The sequence below is a fragment of the Chrysochloris asiatica genome, unplaced genomic scaffold, assembly GCF_000296735.1.
Source record: "Chrysochloris asiatica unplaced genomic scaffold, ChrAsi1.0 scaffold00140, whole genome shotgun sequence".
NCBI lineage: Eukaryota > Metazoa > Chordata > Mammalia > Afrosoricida > Chrysochloridae > Chrysochloris > Chrysochloris asiatica.
In genome coordinates, this window is record NW_006408658.1 from 3,339,515 (window position 1) to 3,361,527 (window position 22,013).

The 22,013-nt window shown below is 37.6% G+C and overlaps 1 protein-coding gene across 1 annotated transcript; it reads right to left on the bottom strand.

Moving 5' to 3' along the window:
• Nucleotides 1-15,112: 15,112 nt before the first annotated feature.
• LOC102813084 (olfactory receptor 52N4-like) lies at nucleotides 15,113-16,138 on the bottom strand. Its single transcript, XM_006870210.1, has one exon. The coding sequence runs from the start codon at nucleotides 16,132-16,134 to the stop codon at nucleotides 15,130-15,132; it is 1,005 nt and encodes a 334-aa protein (XP_006870272.1). The 5' UTR covers nucleotides 16,135-16,138; the 3' UTR covers nucleotides 15,113-15,129.
• Nucleotides 16,139-22,013: the final 5,875 nt, after the last annotated feature.

The following is a 22,013-nucleotide window of genomic DNA, read 5'->3' on the forward strand; positions in this document are numbered from 1 at the left end:
AAATATCTTAACATAGATGAGTGGGTGCCTCCAGAAATTACATTGCAATTGTCAATTCCTGGAGCCTTGTATTTTGCCAATGTCTTACGTGTAGCTTGTACTTTCTCCTTCAAAACCATTGGACACATGGTATGTGTCCTTGATATGGCTGAACATTAACCTATTCTTTTTGGCACAGTGACTCTGTAGTTTTTCCATATCGTTCAATATTTTTCTCATGATTTTGTTGTTGTTAAGTGCCATCCAGTCGATTCTGACTCATAGCAAACCTGTACAAGTTTTCCAGGAAGCAGCTGATGGTTTTGAACTGCCAACCTTGTGGTTCACAGTTCAGTTTTTATCCTATAGTGCCACACCAGGAGTTTGTCCATAGAATCCTTCAATATAGTAAGTGAAGGCTTGGATTTTTTCTTCAGTTCTCTCAGCTTGAGAAATGCTAAGAGCGTTCTTTCCTTTTGGTTTTCTAACTCCAAGATTTTGTATATTTCATTATAAACCTTTATAAGTATTTGTCCTCTCAAGCTGCCTTTTGAAATTTTCTGTTCAGCTCTTTTACTTCATCATTTCTTCCAATCACTTTAACTGCTCTGCATTCAAGAGCAAATTTCAGAGTCTCTGATGACATCCATTCTTGTCGCTTTTCTTCCTTGACATTTTAATGATCTTTTTACTTTCTTCAAATATGATGTTCTTAATATCATTCCACAATCCCTCTGGTCTTCAGACATTAGTGTCTAATACATCAAATCTGTTTTTGAGATGGTTTCTACATTCAGGTAGGCTATTTTAAGGTCATATTTTGGCTCTTGTGGACTTGTTTTCATTTTCTTCAGCTACAACCTCCATTTGCATATGGTCTGCTCTATAGTCTAGACCCCTAGTCTTAGTTTGGCTAATGATTTGGAGTTTTTCCACTGTCTCTTTCCACAGATGTTATCAGTTTGATTCCCGTGTATTACATCTGGTGAGGTCTAAGTGTTATTTTAAAAGCATATTTTCATTGAATAAGTCATTGGTCTTGAAAAATTCTATCATGCAATCTCCAGCATTATTTCTATCACCAAGGCCGTATTTTCCAACTTCCAGTACTTCCTCTTTGTTTCCGACTTTCACATTCCAATCACCACTAGTGACCAATGCATCTTGACTGCATGCTTGATCAATTTCAGTCTGAAGAAATTGATAGAATTCTGTAATTCTTCATCATTGACTTTAGTGGATGGTGTGTAATTTTATATAATAGTTGAATTAATTGGCATTTCTTTTGATATAGAGATATTATGCTATCACAGACAACATTGTACTTTAAAATAGATCTTGAAATATTCTTTTAGATAATGAGTGCTAGGCCATTTCTCTTTGTCATTCGGCTGAGTAAGCCATATGATTGCCCAATTCAAAATGTCTAATACCAGTCCATTTCAGTTCACTAATGCATAGAATGTTGATCTTTATGAGTTCCATTGTGTTTTTGATGACTTCCAATTTTCCTAGATTCATACATTTTATATTCCACGTTATTATTAATGGATACTTGCAGCTATTTCTTCACATTTTGATTTTGTGCTCTATCAGTAAATGAAGGTACCCAAAGCTTTGCTCAATCCATATCACTAAAGTTGACTCTACGTAGAGGAGACAACTCTTCCCCAATCTTATTTTGAGTGATTTCAACCTAAGGGATTCATCTTCAGGCCCTATATCAGAAAAAGTTCTGCTGCTATACATAAGGTTTCCAGTGGCTAACTTTTCAGTAGTGGTCTACCTCTTCTTCCTAATCTGTCTTACTCTGGAAGGTCTGCTTCAAACCTGTTCACTATAGGTGACCCTGCTGATATTTAAAATACCAGTAGCATAGCACCCAGCATCACAGCATCACAAGCCACCACAGTATAACAATCTGACTGACAAGTGGTGGGTTGTTGTTATTAAATGCTGTCAAATTGGTTTCTGTTCACAATGACAGAATCAAACATTGTTAGGTCTTGCACCATCCTCATAATTCTTGTGATGTTTAGCCCACTGTTGTCAGTACAGCTCATTAAAAGTTTTCCTCTTTTTTGCTGACCTCTTCTTTCCCAGACATGATACCATTCTCGAGGGATTGGTTCTTTCTAAAAACTTGTCCAATGTCCATGAAATGAAGTTTCACTATCCTGTCTTCCAAAGGGCATTCTGGCTATACTTCTAAGACATATTTGCTTGCTCTTTTGGCAGTCCATGTCACATACAGTATTCTTTGCCAACACCATAACTCAAATACATCAATTTTTCTTTGGTCTTCCTTATTCATTGCCCATTTTTTGCATGCATATGAGATCAAAGAAAATATGATGGTGTGAGTCAGCACACCTCAATCTTCAAAACAACATCCTTGCTTTTTAATACTTTAGAGTCTTTTGCAGCAGATTTGCCCAGTGCAATATGTCATTTGAATCACAGGCATTGATTGTGGAGTCAAGTAAAATGAATTTCATGACAACTTCAATGTTTTCTCCATTTATCATAAGGTTTCTTACTAGTCCAGTTGGGAGGATTTTTGCTTTCTTTACATTGAGGTATAATTCATTCTAATAGCTGTAGTCTGTGATATTCATTAGCATGCGCTTCATGCCCTCTTCTCTCTCAGTGAAGAGTTATGTCATCTGCATATTCTAGGTTGTTAATAAATCATCCTCCAGTCCTGATACTACACTCTTTTTCATATAGCCCACTTTGCTGGATTATTTGCTCAGCATATGGATTGAATACTTTTTTTTCAAAAAGCACAACCCTGACACACACCTTCCCTGAGTTAAAACTGGACAGCAGCCCCTGGTTATAGTCAAATGCCTCTTGGTATAATAGGTATAGATTGCACCTGATAACAATGAAAGGTTCTACAATTATCACTTTCAAAACCACTGTCATATTGGGATACAGGGATCTAGGCACAGCTTGAAGAGGGGAGATAATACTAAAATGCTTGACTGTCTTATGAATATTAGTTTCCCTTGCCTACTATTGTAAAATAGACACTTGAGTGGTATAGAAAGGAATGTTAGGAAATAGGAGTAGAGAAAACTTGTAAGCCCATCTTCACCCTATAACTGATTGGAATACCTCAAAGGGGTTCTAGAACTTGCCCAGTGAAATAGGCCTATTGCAAAGCCTTTGCAGAGTATAGGACCTTAGGTGGAATCCTGAGTCGCATCCAGAACCTTATGAGGTGGGACATTCCCACTAGAAAGGACAAGCAGACCAGCCTCGAACAGCTACAGTGACAGAAGATACCTTTTCAAAGGAAGATCATCAGGAAAAACCCAAAACAAAAATGTAAGCATGGCTGGCTACTACAGGAATGTTGTTGTTGTGTGCCGTGGAGTTGGTTCCGACTCATAGCCACCCTGTACAGGGTTTCCGAGGCTGTAAATCTTTATGGGAGCAGAAAGCCTCATCTTTCTCCAGTGGTTTGCAGCCCGATTCGTAACCACTATGCTACCAGAGCTCCTATAGGAATAAGCAAGCTGTTTGCCAGGAAGACATCAAGGCTAGCAATCAAGTTCCTTCAGGACAAACTCCCCTTTAAGACAGAAACTCAAAAGGAATACTCAAACAAGTATGTAAGCTTGCTGACAACCACAATGGTCTACTGGTGAGTGGAAGAGGGGGAAAGGCAGCGATGAAGAAATGGGCTGAGTTCAACCACAGTCCATTGACTCCCGTTGACCTGGAGATGAGAGAGAGAAGAGGAAGGGCTGGTTGGTCCAAAGTATGGTGAGACCTGAGGACACTTGAGCCCATGGACAAGAACATAGCCACAGAGGGCTAGAACTGAGAGTGAAGCATCCAGCTGATATGGGGGCATGGAGAGGGAGAGTGGCTGAGGACTCTAGATTCATGGGAAGAGAGGAACTGAGAGCTGGTGGCCAGGAGGCAGACCTGCAGAATGTGCCTTTTGGAGATGTAAATTATTATATATGCCTGAGTGGTTTTTGTTGTTTTTTAAAGCTAGAGTGGATACAGAGAAATATTGTTAACTGAAATACTGTTAACTGATGTTACATGGAGGAGAATATAATCATTGTAATGAAACAAGGTGTATGCTTTGTTGAATGTAAAACTGATGATATGCCCTGTAAACTTCACTAAATCCACAATAAAAAAAAAAAAAAAATCACCGCCATAGAGCTGTTTCCAACGCATAGTGACGCTGTGGGACAGAGTAGAACTGCCATATAGCATTTCTGAGGCTCCTGTTTGTTGTTGTTGTTAAGTGCCATCAAGAAGTGGCCAGTGAGCTTGAACCTCCGACCTTGAGATTCAAAGGATTTTGCAGTCCAGCCCATTAACCCATAGCGCCATACAACCTTGCTGTCATTGGTGGTGGTGGTTATGTGCCGTGGAGTCGGAACCGACTCAGAGCGAACCTTGTACAGTGTTTCCGAGGCTATAAATATTCACAGGAGCAGAAAGCCTCATCTTTCACCCACAGAACAGCTGGTAGTTTCGAACTGCTGACCTGCGGTTCGCAACCCGATTAGTAACCACTACGCTACCACAGCTCCTTTTGCTATCATTAGGCCAGTGCTTATTTAACAGCCCACACCAGACCTCCATTTTGCCATAGAATCATCCTTCAATCTTTAAATTTGCAACTTGACTTTTTCTTCAGTTCTTTCAGCTTGATAAATGCTGTATGTTTTTCCCTTTTGGTTTTCCAACTCAAGGCCTTTGCATATTTCATAATTATACTTTACTTTGTCTTCTCCCTTTTGTTTTAGCTATTCTTCATTCAAAAGTCAGTTTCAGAGTGTCTTCTACCATCCATTTTGCTCTTTTCTTAAGTCAGAATCAACGATGGCAACTGGAGATTCTTTCCTGTGGATTGCTAATTAATATGTCAATGCTAATTAATTAATGGAGTGCTGTGTGGCACTGTGGGTTAATGCACTGGACTACAAGGTTGGCGGTTCAAGCTCACAAGCTGCTCCTTGAAAACCCTATGCTGTGTGGCTATGAGTCAAAACCCACTCAACGGCACTTAACAACAACAGCCATATTAATTCTAATTAATATGACTAACTCTTTCCTCTGGATTAACATGTCTAGCTTGCTTTTCCTTGATTTGTCCTTTGAATTTTTTTTTTATTGTTGTTTAAATAAGTATTTCATGTTTACATTTTATGAACATAAAGATATTATCCCCTTGCTGAATTACATAATATGATAATTCTATCTTCTTCACCATTCAATATTTTTCTGTTTGATTAATAATTTCTTTTACTTGTGCTTAATATTTGATATTATTTTCTCAAAGTGCTTTTGACTCCCTGTCAAAACTAAATTATTTTCTTATTATTGCTTTCTTGATAGTTAAATACAGTCTATCAATTCTTGTCCTCCAAATATTTAAGTATTATCTTCTGGGAAGCTTCTGCCCTCCTGTTCCTTTGAAAAAACTGCTCCCTCATTTGTTGTATACTGTCACCCCAAAATTATTTTTATTTTTTCTATATATTGGAGTACTGATGTGGCACTGTAGGATAAGCACTGGACTGATAACCACAAGATCAGCAGTTCAAACCCATCAGGTACTCCTTGAAAACCCTATGCAGAGTCTCTATGATGAGTTGAACCGACTCAACAGCACTTTTAACAATAAGAGCAACAACAGTATTCTTTGCATTAAATTGTTATTTGTGAATTCTGGTGTCTTCATCTTTCATTATATTCCTGCATTCATTTAAATATGTTTTTGAGATATAAGAAAAGAAAGGAAACCAGACTCAAAGTATGTATAAATGCTATCTAGATTAAAAAAAAAAAAGAAAAAAAAAAGGAAAAAACCTACAAAGAATATACCTAAAAATTTTAGAAGAATATTAATGTAATGGAAATGAAAGGAAGAAAAGATGGATCAAGATCACTTTAAGAAACAGTATATGAGAGAGTTGACCTGGTCCATTAAAGCCGATTGTATCAAAATGTTTTTTCTTTAAATAAGGTTTTATTCTTTAAATAAGATTTTTCTACAACCAAAATAATAGAAAATACTTAAATATTTTTCTCTCTTTACCATGTGTGAAATAAATGCTTTTTAAAATGGTAAATGTATTTAATCAAAATGATGACATTTTTATCTTTATTAGCTGATTTTCAGTTTTCCTGTTTAGTGTGAATATTTACTTGTTGTTGTTAAGTGCTGTCAAATTGGGTCTGACTCAATGTGACCCCACATAGGGTTTCTGAGGAGTAGATAGTGAGTTTGACCCACTGACTTTTCAGTTCAAACCAATCTTGTGATGCAGTGCAGTATCCTGCAGTGCCATGTAGTTTAAACACGGCGTTCATTTATTAATTCATTAATTTAACTTATCAGTTTATAAACACGTAATTAGCAATACTATGTCATAACATTCTTACTAACAGAAAATAAATAACATTCTTATCAATGGAGTAAAGATTGAAGTTGTCAAGGACTTCCTTCTTCTTGGATCAACTATCAGCACTCACAGAAGCAGCAGTCAAGAAATCAAACAACGTATTGTATTAGGCTTGCCATTGAATTGTGGTGTTGGAAGAGAGTACTAAAGGTGCCATGGGCTGCCAAAAGAACTAATAGATCTGTTTTGGAAGAGGTGCAGCCAGAGTGCTCCTTAGAGGCCAAGATGGCTAAACGTCGTCTCTCATACTTTGGACATAGTGTCAGGAGGAAGCAGTTGCTGGAGAAGGATATCATGCTTGGTAAGATGGAGGGTAGGAGAAAAATAGGAAGACTCCCAACGAGATGTATTGGCCAGGTGGCAGCATTGATGGACTCAAGTGTGGCAGTGGTAGTGAGGTTGGCCCAGGATTGGACATTGTTTCGTTCTGCTGTGCACGGGGTTGCTATGAGTCGGTTCCAACTCAATGGCACCTGACAACAACAACAACATTTTATTAGGCAAATCTGCTGCACAAGACCTTTATAAAGTGTTGAAGAGCAAAGATGTCAGCTTGAAGACTAAGGTGCGCCTAACCCAAGCCATGGTATTTTCAATAGCCTTATATACATGCAAAAACTGGACAGTGAATAAGGAAGACTGTAGAAGAATTGATGCTTTTGAGTTAAGGTGTTGGAGGAGAATATTGAAAGTGCCATGGGCTGCCAAAAGAACCAATAGATCCATTATGGAAGAAGTGCAGCCAGAGTTCTCCTTGGAGACCAACATGGCCAAACTTCATCTCTCATACTTCAGACATATTGTCAGGAGGGACCAGTTGCTGGAGAAGGATATCATGTTTGGTAAGGTGAAGGGTCAGAGAAAAAGAGGAAGACCCCCAACGAGATGGATTGGCCAAGTGGCAGCATCGATGGATTCAAGTGTGGCAATAGTAGTGAGGTTGGCCCAGGATCGGGCAGGGTTTCGTTCTGCTGTGCATAAGGTCACTATGAATCTGTACCAACTTGATGGCACCTAACAACAACAACATCACAAAATAGGTATCCTGGTAGCACATTAGTTAAGCATTCAGCTGCAAACCAAAAGGTAATGGATTTGAGCCTACTAACCAGCTCCTTAAGAGAAAGACCCGATGATCTGTTCTCATAAGATTTTTAAAAATGGACTTTTACTAATTTCTGCAGTCTAAAATTGATCAAACATACAATCAAGATTCATTGATAATTACTGGTGATTGACATGTGAAAGTTGGGAACAAAGAAGGATCAGTAGTTGGAAAGTACGGCCATGGTGATAGAAATGATGCTTGTGATCACATGATAGAAATTTTCAAGACCATTGGCTTAGTTGTAGAGCATACCTATTTTCAACAACATAAATGATAACTATACATATGGACCTCACAGGATGAAATACACAGTAATGAAATCAAAGATATCTGTGGAAAGAAACAATGGAGAAGATTACAAACAAGGGCAGGTGCCATTTAAGAAAAAGTCTATCAAAAATTCTTACACAAGTTCAGATTGAAGCTGAAGAAAATCAAAACAAGTCCACAAAGTCAAAGTAAAATACTGAATACATTCCACCTGAATTTAGAGACCATCTCAAGTAGAGACTTGATGCATTGAACACTATGACCAAAGACCAGCAAGTTATGGGATGATATCTTGGATATCATACACAAAAAAAGCAACAGGTCATTAAAAGGACAGGAGAGAAAGAAAAGGGTGAAATGGATGACAGAAGATTCTGAAACTTGTTCTTGAATGCAGAAAGTTAAAGCCATTGGAAGAAATGATGACATAAAATAACTGAACAGAAGATTTCAAGGGGTAACATTAGAGACACATCTGCTGTTGTGGTAATCAAGCTAACCTCTATGGAAAAGAAGGAGCAAATTCCATTTGTAACGTCTAGGTGATTATATAGAATAATCACCTATATGTATATAGTTCTGTGTGTACGTGTGTGTAAGTATATTCGTATATGAGCATCTGTATATTGGGGCTGGTGAGAATGAATGCATAGACACATGTTGTTTTTAGCGAAGACTAGTGATCTGAATATTACAGTTTCTTTCTGTGTAAGTCCATGTCAGCAACAAATTGAAAGCACTTAAGTAGAGACTATTTCAGTCCTTTCATATTCATTCATCACTTCTTTTAGTCCACAAATGGAAGCAACTGTCAAGAAATCAAATGACAGGTTGCATTTGGCAAATCAGCTCCTAAAGAGCTCCTTAAAATCTTTAAAGCAAAAATGTCCCTTACTTTGATCACTAAATTGTAGCTGACCCAAGCCATGTTCTCAGACATTCCATATGCATGCAAAATCTGGACAATGAAAACGAATTTGGATAATGAAGAATTGATGCATTTGAATTGTGGTAGTGGGGAAGAATAGTGAATACACCATGGACTTCCAAGAGAATGAACAAATCTTTTGAGTACATCAATGGGCTCAAGCATACCTACTATTGTGAAGATGGTGCAGGAATGGGCAACCATTTATTCTGTGATGTGCAATGTTACTATGAGCCAGAGCTGACTCAATGGTGCCTAATAACAACAGCCCATCTGCCTTAGCTGCAAGTCCCTCCCATGGACTCACAATCTAATTAGTAAAGAATGACATTAAACAATAAATGTATTTACAGTTTGTGAACAATTTGAAAGTAATAAACTATGTTCTATAAGCCAGAACAGCAGAAATGGTGTAATTTGCATTTCAACATAGGGTTAGGAAGTCTTCTCTGAGAAAGTGACATCAGAACTGTGCTATGACAGAGAAAATTAATAGAAGTTAACTAAACAACACGTAAAAGGCTACAAAGGCAAGAAGTGACTGGCTTACAAACTTTCAAGAGGGAACCTAGATCCAGAGGGCCTGGAGGAAGGTAGAATCTCCAGTGAGTAGTATTCAATCTGTCTAGGCAGGGCTGATGAAATGAAATACAGACGGGTCTCTTGTGATACAATAGTGAATAATTGTTATCAGGACTGATTGTAAGGGTTGGAAATGTAAAGGTAGATGTTTTATAGCAAGGAGGGGAGTGATTAACTTTTCAGTCTAGGAGTGGAGGTCCCTAGAACCATCAAGGGAGAAGAGCAGAGAGCAGGACCCTACCCAGAGAAGCAGTGATGCCTGAAATGGAGGCAGAGATGATGACATGGAGCAATGGAGCAGCTGGAGACTTTAGATCCAGAGAGGGAGAACGACTGTGTGCTGAAGACCTGGGGGGTATGGGGGAAGGATCGCAGGGTATACCCTTTGGTTGGTTGATGATGCATGGAGGGGATTGTAACCATGGCAATGAGAAGGTATACAATAGAATGAATGTAAAACTAATGTTCTCCACCCCGTCCAAAAAAACACAAAAAACTCTGGCTCAGGACATTTGCCATTGTGAGAAGAGCACTGGTCATAAGGACTCTGGCTAGTTACTGTCTGGCTAATGAAATCCTGATGTTTCTGTGAAATCCACAGGGTTTGATTATACTCAACATTGTCACTACAGATTTATGTACAAGAAATAAGGATGTATTTATCCTAGTATTCAATGTAACAATGTCAATGTAATAAATAATGGAACCATGAAAAATAAATAAATAAAATGTATTTAATTTAATAAAACACACACACACACACACACACACACACACAAAAGGTAATGCCATCAATGGGAAAGGGTAAAGGACAGGAAGTAGAAGAAACTAAAGACAAGAAAAGTTTAGCTGGATGATATTTAACAGATAAAAAAATGTTATGAGATGAAGTAGTTGAATATTGAAAATTGAACTTAAATCAGAAGACCTGAACTAAGTTTCAGAACTGCTATCTATTAGGAGTCCTGGTGTGGTACTGTAGGATAATGTACTGGACCACAAGGATGATTTGAACCACAAGGTTGACAGTTAAAACTCACAGTCCACTCCTAGGAAACCCATTTCTATGAGATGGAACCTAGTCAACAGCACTTAACAACAACAATAACAGGTTTTAATAAATAAAATTCATTTTTGCTCCCATGCTTAAGTTGTTTCACATATAGAATTCATGCATTTATAGATGTCTGGGGATAGAAGAGTCATAATACAAATATCTTCAGTGTCCACAAACTCTTGTGAGGGACATTGAAAAGTGGGGGGAAGGAGGGAAGAACAGAAAATTGCAATACAGCAGACTAGGTCCTAAGATGGAAGATACTTAAAATGCAGTAGGAAAATGTCTGTTAGGAACTCATCACGTGACAGGTATGGTAGCAGGCAGGGATAGAGCTAGTCATAACATAATCCCTTTGTTTTTTTGTTGTTGTTGTTTTCTGAAAAAAAAAAAAAAAATTCCTTTCACAATTTTAGAGTTGTGAGTGAATATGAAATATTCCTTAAAGTCCTTTTTAAATAATCAAGTGCTTTAATGGTAATATAGTTATATGTGCACTCTATTGCTAGTCCTTTTGAGGCTGGGACTTATTCTTGATCTTGTGTGATACACTAATAAATAAGCAGCAGTGATCCAGTAGATGTTTTCTTTCCTCATTTTCTTAGCTAAATATTACCAATGGGGGTTTGAACTCCCAACATTTCAGTAAGCGCCAAGGGCTTAACTACTGTGTCACCAGGGTTCTTGGTTATAATAATGGTGGTGATGTGCTATTGCATCAGTTCTGATGCACAGTGACTCTGTGCAAGGTGTTCAAGGCTATATATCTTTGGGGGAGCAGAAAGCCTTATTTTTCTCCCACAGAAGGGATGATAGATTCGAACTGCTGACCTTATGGTTAGCAGCCCCATGAGTAACTCACTATGCTACAAGGGTTCCTTTGCAATAATAATAGCTACCGTTATTAAGTGACACCAGCAGTGGGCTCAAGCTTAACAATTGTAAGGATGGCGCGGGATGGGCAGTGTTTCATTCTGTTGAGATCACTCTGTTGAGTTTCATCCATTCTTAAGACTCAAGAGCACCTAACAACAGCAACTATTAGTAAGTAGCTGTTATGTTCAAGGAGCTCTGGTAGCGTAGTGGTTACAAATCGGGCTGTGAGCCACAAGGTCAGCAGTTCAAAACTACCAGCTATTCCGTGGGAGAAAGATGAGACTTTCTGCTCCCGTAAAGATTTCCAGCCTCAGAAACCCTGTGCAGGGTCGCTATGAGTCTGAACCAACTCCACGGCACATAACAACAACAACAAATTATGTTTCAAATCTCTAGAAAAATATCTTACTTTCATTTACTTATTGTTTTTGTTGTTAGGTGCCATCAAGTTAGCACCAACTCATAGCGACCTTATGCACATCAGAGCGAAACCTTGTCTGATCCTGGGCCAACCTCACTACTGTTGCCACACTTGAGTCCATCGATGCTGCTACCTGGCCAATCCATCTCGTGGGGGTCTTCCTCTTTTTCTCTGACCCTCCACCTTACCAAACATGATATCCTTCTCCAGTGACTGTTCCCTCCTGACAATATGTCCAAAGTATGAGAGACAAAGTTTGGCCATCTTGGCCTCTAAGGAGCCCTCTGGCTGCACTTCTTCCAAAATGTACCGATTGGTTCTTTTGGCAGCCCATGGCACTTTCAATATTCTCCTCCAACACCACAAGTCAAAAGCATCAACTCTTCTACGATCTTCCTTATTCACTGTCCAGCTTTCGCATCCATATGAGGTTATTGAAAATACCATGGCTTGGGTCAGGCACACCTTAGTCCTCAAGCTGACATCTTTGCTCTTCAGCACTTTAAAAAGTTCCTGTGCAGAAGATTTGCCTAATGCAATACGTCGTCTGATCTCTTGACTGCTGTTTCCGTGAGTGTTGATAGTTGATCCAAGAAGAATAAAGGCCTTAAAAAAAAAGATTTAGTATTCCTTTTTCCATGATAAGTAAACTGATGGTTAGTGATGCAACCATCATTATTGCTGTTCTTCTTAAGTGCCTGTGGAGTTGATTTCAAATCATAGTGATCCTATTAGTGTTTCCCAGGTTTTTAAATCTCTTGCAGGAGCAGAAAACCTCATCATTCTCCCACTTAGCAAGTGGTGGATCCGAACTGCCAACTTTATGATTCACGCTCCAGTGCTTCTTCTTTGGAGCCACCATGCTTCCTGATACAACCAGACAATTAGCTACTAAATAATGAATTGTATTTCAACCCAATCTCTCTAATTTATTCCCATGAGTTTATTGACTCTATTTAATGCTAAAGATATGTTAACAAAATAGAAAAACTAACTGATCATAGTATGAGGTGTATTATTCATTAGATAATTCTGGCAAACTTTGATTGCAGTATTAGAAGTGGAAAGTTTTGCCCCACTATTGTAATAAGCATGGTAATATGGAAATAACTAACGATTTTTTAATCGAAACTGTGTATCTCCAAATTACATATTTTGAAACAAGAGAAATGCATTAGTTAAAATAAATAAAAATGAAATATAAATTCGGCATAAACTCATCTGAAAATAAAGCGTTGATGAAAAAGGACTGAACAGATGCATTCTTTCATACAATAAAAGGTATGCAAATCAATACACATAAAAACACTAAATAATAGCATATGTTCTCAAAGCCAACTATGTCCAAAAATTGAGATAAAAGTAGGTGGAGCTGAAGGATGAAGGGCTAAAAAAATGAAGCCATCCACTGTCAGAAGCAGCAAGTGTGCCACGGAAATGAGTATGTAGAAACCAGATCTCTGAATCAAAACTTCATTATAGGAATCATTACTGAACAGATAATACTCGATACCATGACAATGAAGGAGAATATTAGGAAGACACTAACCTGGAGGGGCAAGGGGGGAGTTCAGACCAATGGTATGACATATATGTGAAAATCTGGCAGGGGGTGGGGTGATTGGGGAGGGAGGAGGAAGATCTAGACAATGAGGCTTTAAAGAAGTTTGCACCAAGAGCGACAAATTATGAAAATGTGGAATGTTTCTGAAGTGAATAAATGAGAGAATTTCAAGAGATGAGATATATTGAATGGAATGCGAAGGCAGCAGTGCTTGATGAGCACAGGAAGAGGCCTATTGCCTATTTGAGTTTTTAGCATAGCGGCACTTGACAAAACTGACGAAAGCGATTTTAGGTGAATGATGACATAGGCAAAAGAGAAACTAGAGGAATAGGGATTTCATATCCAAAAAAATAGGAAAGAATTTTCACAACTTGTTTTAAAAGTCTGGTGCCAAGGTGAGCCAAGAAATGCTGTGATACATAAAGGGTAATTATGTTTCAAGAGCCTGAGTGGCTTAGTAGATAGGACTGCTAACCACAAGGTTAGCATTGCGAATCATCCAGTGATTCTATCTGTGTGAGCAAGATAAGGTTTTGTGCTCCCAGGGATTTGCAGCCATGGAAACCCTATACCGGGTTGCTATGAGTTGGAACCAACAGCATCCAACAACAATATTTTAGGGGTGTGGTGATGAAAGGTGTAGTATGAAGGGACTTCAGAAAGTTTGTAGAAAAGTAGAATTCAAAGACTGTGGCATTTTTCCATGAAATGTTTGAAGTCTCCCTATAGTTTAAAATAGAGATAGTAAAGATGGCTTATGACAAATTTTAATTCAAAGAGCATCCTACAAGTGAATGGGGAGAAGTCCTGTGTATTAATATCCACTGGGCAAACAGAAATAAGAATCACTTATGACGGAGTTTACGTTTACAGACAATTGACTTAGTTCATGAGACAATGATATAAAACTATTAGTTTCTTTCAATTTCTCACTTGCTTATTAAATTAAAAGAAATTTAAATATTAGAAAAAGAAATATTCAATTTTCTTTTTTATTTTCACAATTGGAAATGAGATGATATTAGTACATTTTGCTCTTCTCTATTCTATTATCAAAGTCTTGGTGTGGCGCTGTGGGTTAATGCGCTGGACTGCAAAGTCAGTTTGAACTGCAAGGTCGGTGGTTCAAGCTCACCAGCTGCTCCTTGGAAACTCTACACAGGGTCACTATGAATCCAAACCAACTCTATGACACTTAACAGTAATGTTATTCTCACATATATGCCCATATATAGTTTCTTAGATTTAGCTAAGAAATTGATCTCTCCTCTCTATACTGTGTGCTTTTAAATGCTCTTTTCATGGAAATTGGGTATTCAGTTACCCTCTATGAAAACATTATGCATATTGTGCAACTAGAAGAGACCTATTCAAATATGATTATGTAAGATATTCAGAAACATACACTTCATTATATTGAATACTTCATGGGATGCTTTCTAGTCTGTTCTTCAGAGGTCTTTAAAAAAACAGAGGTATTTTGGTAATAATGAGAAAAATACAGCACACATTTTCTAGAGGAAGGTAACAATTTATGATCAATCTGGAAATCATAATCATAACTTCACTTTGATAAAACAGAATCCAGAGCAGGACAAGAGGCCACAGATTATCTCCTTCAGCAATATTCACCTTTCCAAGGAAAACTAACTTATTCATTTTTTTTAGGGTTAGTGATCATATGGATGAAAAACTCATAGTGCACTGTACATTTCAGTGATGCTAAGATTCCCTAGAAATTTATTTGAACTATTTTATTTAACACACCTTTTTGTCATGGCAAAGAGTACCCCAGAAATGTTTTTTCAGTCCCGACTAAATAGAAGTAATCCTTTTCTTCTTTTTTATTTTTTTCTTCATTTTATTCTGTTTTCTTATTTCTGGCAAATGTCCATTCATATGCTCTGTGATTTTGTGTCCTTAGAACATGAAAGAATCCTTAGGACACAATCTCGTATCTGCTTGGTTTTCACCCCATAGACTACAGGGTTCATAGTGGGAGGTAGGAGTAGATAAATATTGGCCACAATGATGTGGCATGATGGAGGAATTGTGTGGCCCCCAAAACGGTGGGAAAAGAAGGAGAAGAAAGCTGGACTGTAGGAGAACACAATGGCACAGATGTGAGCAGTGCAGGTGCTAAAGGCCTTTTGCTGAGCATCTGTAGATGACAGACTGACCACAGCGCGGAGGATCATGGTGTAGGAGATGGTGATGCACAAGATGTCAAAACCCCCAATTAGTAGGGCAACCATCAGACCATAGATGGCATTCACCTTGACATTTCCACAGGATAATTTGGCCACAGACATGTGGTCACAGTAGGTATGAGGAATTATGTTGCCTTTGCAATAGGGTAGGCGTTTAGTGAGGAAAGTGAAGGGAATAATGAGTATTACAGCTCTCAGAAAGGTAGTAAGCCCAACCTTTGCAATAACAGGATTGGTGAGGATAGTTGAGTAACGCAAGGGGTAGCAGATAGCCACGTAGCGGTCCAAAGCCATAAGCATGAGCACCCCAGACTCCATCCCAGTGAAAGTGTGAATGAAGAACATCTGGACCAGGCATTCATCAAAGCTGATTTCCTTAAGATGGAACCAGAAAATGACGAGAGCTTTAGGTATTGTACTAGAGCACATGACAAGATCAGTTAGAGAAAGCATCGCCAAGAAGTAGTACATAGGCCTATGCAGGGAATCTTCATAGCGGATAAGATAGAGGAGTCCACAATTGCCTACCATAGCCACAACATACATAGAGCAGAAAGGAAAGGAAATCCAGATGTGCATGTCCTCCAGTCCTGGGACTCCATTCAGAATGAATGAGGCTGGGGTAAAGTCTGTTTGGTTCAACATTAGCATGATCAGGCTTGTGTGATCATTAAATAGCTTAAATTTCATGTGTGTTTTCCTAGAGTAAAAAAGGAGAAGATTAATTACAGGTATGATCATTGTTTCCAACATACTCCACCCCCATTTAAAATTCTATAACACAATTTAATGGTGAGACAACCAGTTATTTTGAGTGTCAGAAATAAGTTCTTTTGCTTATTTGGTATTATGCATTCCTTAATTTGTTGATTCATTCAACACAGTTTTATTGATCACCTATTATTCCCTAGTGCTTACCACACACCCAATGGAAAAGTTGATGAAATTTTTATTCTTAATTATAATTAACAACTGTTTATTTTTTTTTTCAGTATTTTCAGGCTTTATTATAATTATTTTAGGAAATATGAAATTATTTTTAATGGATTTGAAATCTCAAATTTCAGTGTAAAGATCTTAAGTCAATTTTCTCATTTATAAAGATGCCTTATTCTTGTTCTTATTCCAGCCTGGTATATATGCATTTATGAGATTGCTTTAAATGTATCCTTAGAATAAATTCCTATTCATAACTGGAGAGTATATAAGAAAAAATTTACAAGTGTCTGAGGGTTATATATTAACTCTGTGATGCTTGGAAACCTTACCAGCCAGTGTAAAAATCAGAACTCTTCTTCTTCCCTCCATGGACTAAGGTCAGGAAAAGGAAAGGGAAAAAAAAAAATCAATAATTTTGTGAGATGTAGTCTCCTTGCCCAATGGATTAAGCAAAGTGAAAAATCAGTAGAAGACAGGAATTGAGGCAGATGATAATACAATATAGATCACTGAGTAGCACAAAGGTTTGTGTTTAACTAGTAACTTGGTGTGGTGTAGGGTAAACAATGGGCTGCAAGGTTGTTTGAACTACAGGGTCAGTAATTCAAACTCACCAACTGCTCCTTGGAAACCCTATACAGGGTCACTATGAGTCAGAACCAACTCGGTGGCACTTAACAACAACAGTAACATAAGGAAACCTGGTAGTATAGTGGGTTATAAGTTGGGTAGCTAACTGCAAGGTCAGCAGTTTGAACCCACCAACTGCTCAGCAAGAGAAAGATGAGGTGTTCTCATAAAGATTTACAATGTCAGAAACCCTATGCAGGTCACTATGAGTTAGACCTGACTTGATGACACGCCACTAGTAATCTGAAAATTGATGTTTTGAAACCTCTCAACAGCACCTTCAGTAAAGATTACAGTCAAGAAACCTGTAGAAAGCTCAGTTCTATACAGAAACTATAATAATTCTGAATGTCATGTATAGGTATAATTCATTTATTCACCTATTTATTTATTAAAATATGTTTTTTACCTTATATGTTACCAGGTATCTTGCTAGAGACACTGGAGACAAAAATATTAAGTACGAACTGTCCCTGTATCCATGATTTCATTGAATTGTGGAAGATTTACAAATGCAAATTGACTTTTAGAGTATCATAAGGTAAATATAATGAAAGAGAAAATTCTTTCAGCAAGTCAACCTAGTTCTTTGTAACTACAATATTTTAAGAGCATTTAGCGGATGGGCCACTAGCACACCCAAGGGACAGTAAGACTTCCTAATAAGGTATTGCTGGAAGAAGTAATAAATATGAATTAACTACATTTGACAGGGTAGAGGTGGCATGGAGGAGTCAACAGACCAATGAAAAGATGTTGTTGTTGTTGTTGTTGTTGTTGTTAGTGCATAGCAACCCTGTATAGCATTTCCAATGAACAGCTGGTGGGTGTGAACCAACAACCTTGCATTTCACAGTCCAGTGTTGATCCTACAGAATCACACCAAGAGTACAATGAAAAGATTACTGTTGTAAAGTGCCATCAAGTCGGTTCTGACTCATAGCGACCCTGTACAGGATTTCCAAGAAGCAGCTGGTGAGCTTGAAGCACTGACCTGCCAGTCTAGCACATTAACCTGCAGCACCACCCCAGGGCTGCTTGTCACAATACCAAGAACATCACTGTGATATGAATATGAAATAACACACAACAAATAGCAACAGAAGAGAATGCTGTTCCTCCCATGCTGATCTGTCAGAATGCCAATTATGTTTCAGACTGAAGAGCATTTGTCTTTTCCTCATAGACATAGACTGATTTACTAAGTTAGGTACACATTTGTTTCTCTGGTACCCTGTGCAAGACTAAGATCTGATGATGACATGAAGAAAGGTCACCTTTATTAACATGTTCAACCTGTGTTGCTTTAATATTTGCTGGAGAAGTTATCTTTTGGTGTCACTTTGCAATGTAAAATTTCCATGGAATTGTGTTTACTATCCTGGTATAGTGCTGTAGGATAAACACTGGACCACGTGATCTGTTTGAACCACAAGGTCAGTGATTTAAACTCACCAACAACTCCTCAGAAACCCTACAGTCATAGTCACTTTGAGTTGGACTGTACTCAGTAGCACTTAACAATATTTCCAATCAGATGGCAGGATGAATATTTCTTCTGAACATTCATATAGTGCCACTTAATTGCTTTCTACTGCATTAATGTTTGCAAGCATTGCCAAAGTGACTGATGGCCTGAGAAGAGAATAAAAACATGGGTATTGAGCACTTAAAATGTAGTAGGGTATTCTACATGCTACAAATGAAAATATAGAGTCCCTGTCCTTTGAGCTTGCTAAATTTATAATGTATGTGTGCAGTGAACATACTAGGGTTAGGTTGCTGTTACCTATGCCATTAACAGATTGAGAAGTATATGAGTTGGCTTCAAAAAGTGTGTGGTAAAATTCCATGGTCCTTTCCTTCCATATATCCACAAAGTTTTTGCACCCCTTTGTACATATAGAAACCTCACTGCCATCCAACCGACTCATGTGCATACATAGGTACAAAAAAATTATTACAGTTAGCCCATTGTCAGCTAGTGGATTCTGACATATTTACATTTCTTTAATAATTTGTGACAATTTATCGTAAATGAGTCAAATTGGATCACCATTATTTCCTTCGTCTGCCTTTAATACATTGAACAGTTTCTCATAACTGTGACGTTCGCAATGATACCTGTGAAAAATGTTAGTTCCGTGTCTTCATTATTTCCATACAGAAAGAAAAACTACATGGAGTGAAAACTAAGCATTATTTTTTATCCAAGTATGTTTCCATATTTCTGTTGCATTTTAGTAATGTATCTGTTTACCAGTATGACATTTAAAAAAAAAAAAATAAGAAAAGCATAGTCTAAAATTCATTGCCATCAAGTCAATTCTAATTCACAGCGACTCTATAGTACATATAAACCCTACAGCGTACATCTTTATGGAAGCCAAGTGTCAATGTCTCTCCTATAGAGTGACTGGTGGGTTTAAACCACTGACCTTTCGGTTAGCAACCAAACACTTGACTACTGCACTACCAGAGATCCGATCCTCCTATCCACTGCACAGAAAAAATCCAAACCAAACTAAACCCACTGCCATCACATCATGTCTGACACCTAGCAACCCTGTGTCAAGTTTTGAGGTTATAAATCTTCACAAGAGCAGAAAGCCTCTTTCTTCTTCCCTAGAGAGACTAGTGAATTTCAACTGTCAGTTTGGGGATTGGCTGTGCAGTACAACCAGAGCTCCTTTCCACTCTACAAGAACTGAAAAAGAAGAAATGTTTTTCTGGGTCAAATGTGCATTATTTTGCAGTATGTTTAAAATATTAATAACTTACTTGTTCATATTTCCTTTACAGAGTTAATCACTAAAACTCACTTTATTATTACACAATTTAAGTCCAACTTTGAATACATTTACAGAGTTCAAAGATCTAAGTTAGAAATCAAATTATTAGCCACAAATTTAAGTGGTTTTCTATATCAAAACGCATACAAATTGGTTTTAGTACATTATGATTTAATTTTCACTGCAGGATAATTTGATTTGATTTATGCTAGGGTATGAGTGGGGTTACTAAAATAGTAACATTGAAACATCACTCTCACCATTTCTAACTTTTATATCATTTGTTTTTTATTCTCATTCTTTAACCCTCAAGTCAATAAATTTGTTTTTCCCTCAGACCATCACCAATCCTTTAGGTTCACGTCCTTCTTCTCATTTAAAAATGGTTTGCTTCTTAGAGGTGTTGCTATCAAAGATGAAAGAAATACAGTCATAAGTCTTTAAGCCAAGAAAAACTAGACTCTCGTTTTGAAAACTGAAAGGGAAGGCAAATAAGAGTAATCTGAGTAATTTGTCTTGTGATCAAAAAGTAGTTTCTAGCTGTTCTTAAGTGTTGTCTAGTCTGTTCCAACTCATAGAGACCCCGTATAGGGTTTCTGAGGAGTGGCTCCTGGGTCTGAACTGCAGACATTGCAGTAAGCAGACCAGTGTTTATCCTATAGCACTACACCAGGACTCCAGTCTCCAACTAGTCAACCATTTTCCCTCGTCATTTGACTTCTACCACTTCTAAGCTAAGTATGTCTAGAAAAATAACAGATATTCCCAAACATCATGATAAATTCCACTGAATTGTAATTTGAGAAGAAGGGAAACAACATGTTCCATGAAAACCAAGCCTCATACAATATTCTGTCTTCAAACTGGGTGGATGAAATTGAACCTGCATTTCTGAGCATCGTATAGCAATTCATAATATTCAAAGCTTATCTTCACTTTATCTTACTGTCTGCCCATAATGAAATAAATCTAGTCATTGGACTCTTTTGTATGTCCTTAAATACCTTGGTTTCTGGGCAGTAAAACAGTGAGATGAATGTAGTATAGTCCAGTATCCAGGGCTTTAGTCAAAAGCAATCACAAACTTAGAATCAGTATTCATGTACAACCTTCTACCACTGACTCCTTTGATCTGTAAACTATCAACCTGAACCTTTAAAGGAAAATGTTTATTATCAATCCCAAGGAGACATTTCGGAGCATCACAGCTGCTAGTTTGGGAATCAATCAAACCTCTGTGGAAGGAGGAAACGAGTGAAAACTTTCCAGTCTTACTGTCAAGATGATCATATGTAAATAAGTGAATCATTTCATATGAGTATACATGCATGTGTGTGTCTCTATGTTAGCATGTGTATGTGGGGGGGATGAGAATGAACACAAGATATTTTTAACTAAAAGTAGTGATTTGAATGTTTTGTACAGATTCTTTTTCCTTTCTTGCACACTGTCTTACAAAAAATAAGTGAGAAGATTTTAAGTAAAAAATATTTCCTTCATTCCCTTATTATCAATTTGCTTATTTATCTCTTATTTATGTCATTTCTTATTGCAGGATATAAATGTCTTTTGTAGAAAGTTTTTGCTATTTAATAGCCACTTTCAGTTTCTTAATATGCTTCTGCATAGTGTCAATACAACATAGTAATAACCAGCCAACTCTACTGCCCTTCTGGCCCTTGTTTCCCCATACCTTTCACATGTCTGAAATCATAGCGCTAGCTAGGTTATTTCCATCCACAGGGACATTTTCCCACATCACCATTGGTGAAATCTATAGCAATTGGGCCTAAACCCAATGTAGGGTCTAACTGTCCTCCCACCTTCCATTGATAAGCATTTAGGTTACTTCCCTTGTTTTGCCCTTGTGAATAGTTCTTCACTGAATATGAGTTTATATACATATCTGTTTGTGTTATAACTCTTATTTCTTGAAAAAACAAACTATGGTACATACACGCAATAGAATACCATACAGCACTAAAGAATAATGATGAATCTGCAAAACACCTCATAACATGGAAGAACCTGGAAGGCCTATGCTGAGTAAAATTAATCACAAAAGGATAACTGTTGTATGAGACCAATATTGCAAAAAAAGAAAGGATTTTTCACATTAAGAGAAATATTGTTTGATGGTTACCAGGTGTGGGAAAGGAAGAAACAGTAGTTACTGGCTAGAGAGTACACACATGTAAACTTGGGTGA

Bases quoted from the DNA above. Each gene is read 5' to 3' on its own strand.
- LOC102813084 (XM_006870210.1), bottom strand. From the start codon at position 16,134: ATGAAATTTAAGCTATTTAATGATCACACAAGCCTGATCATGCTAATG.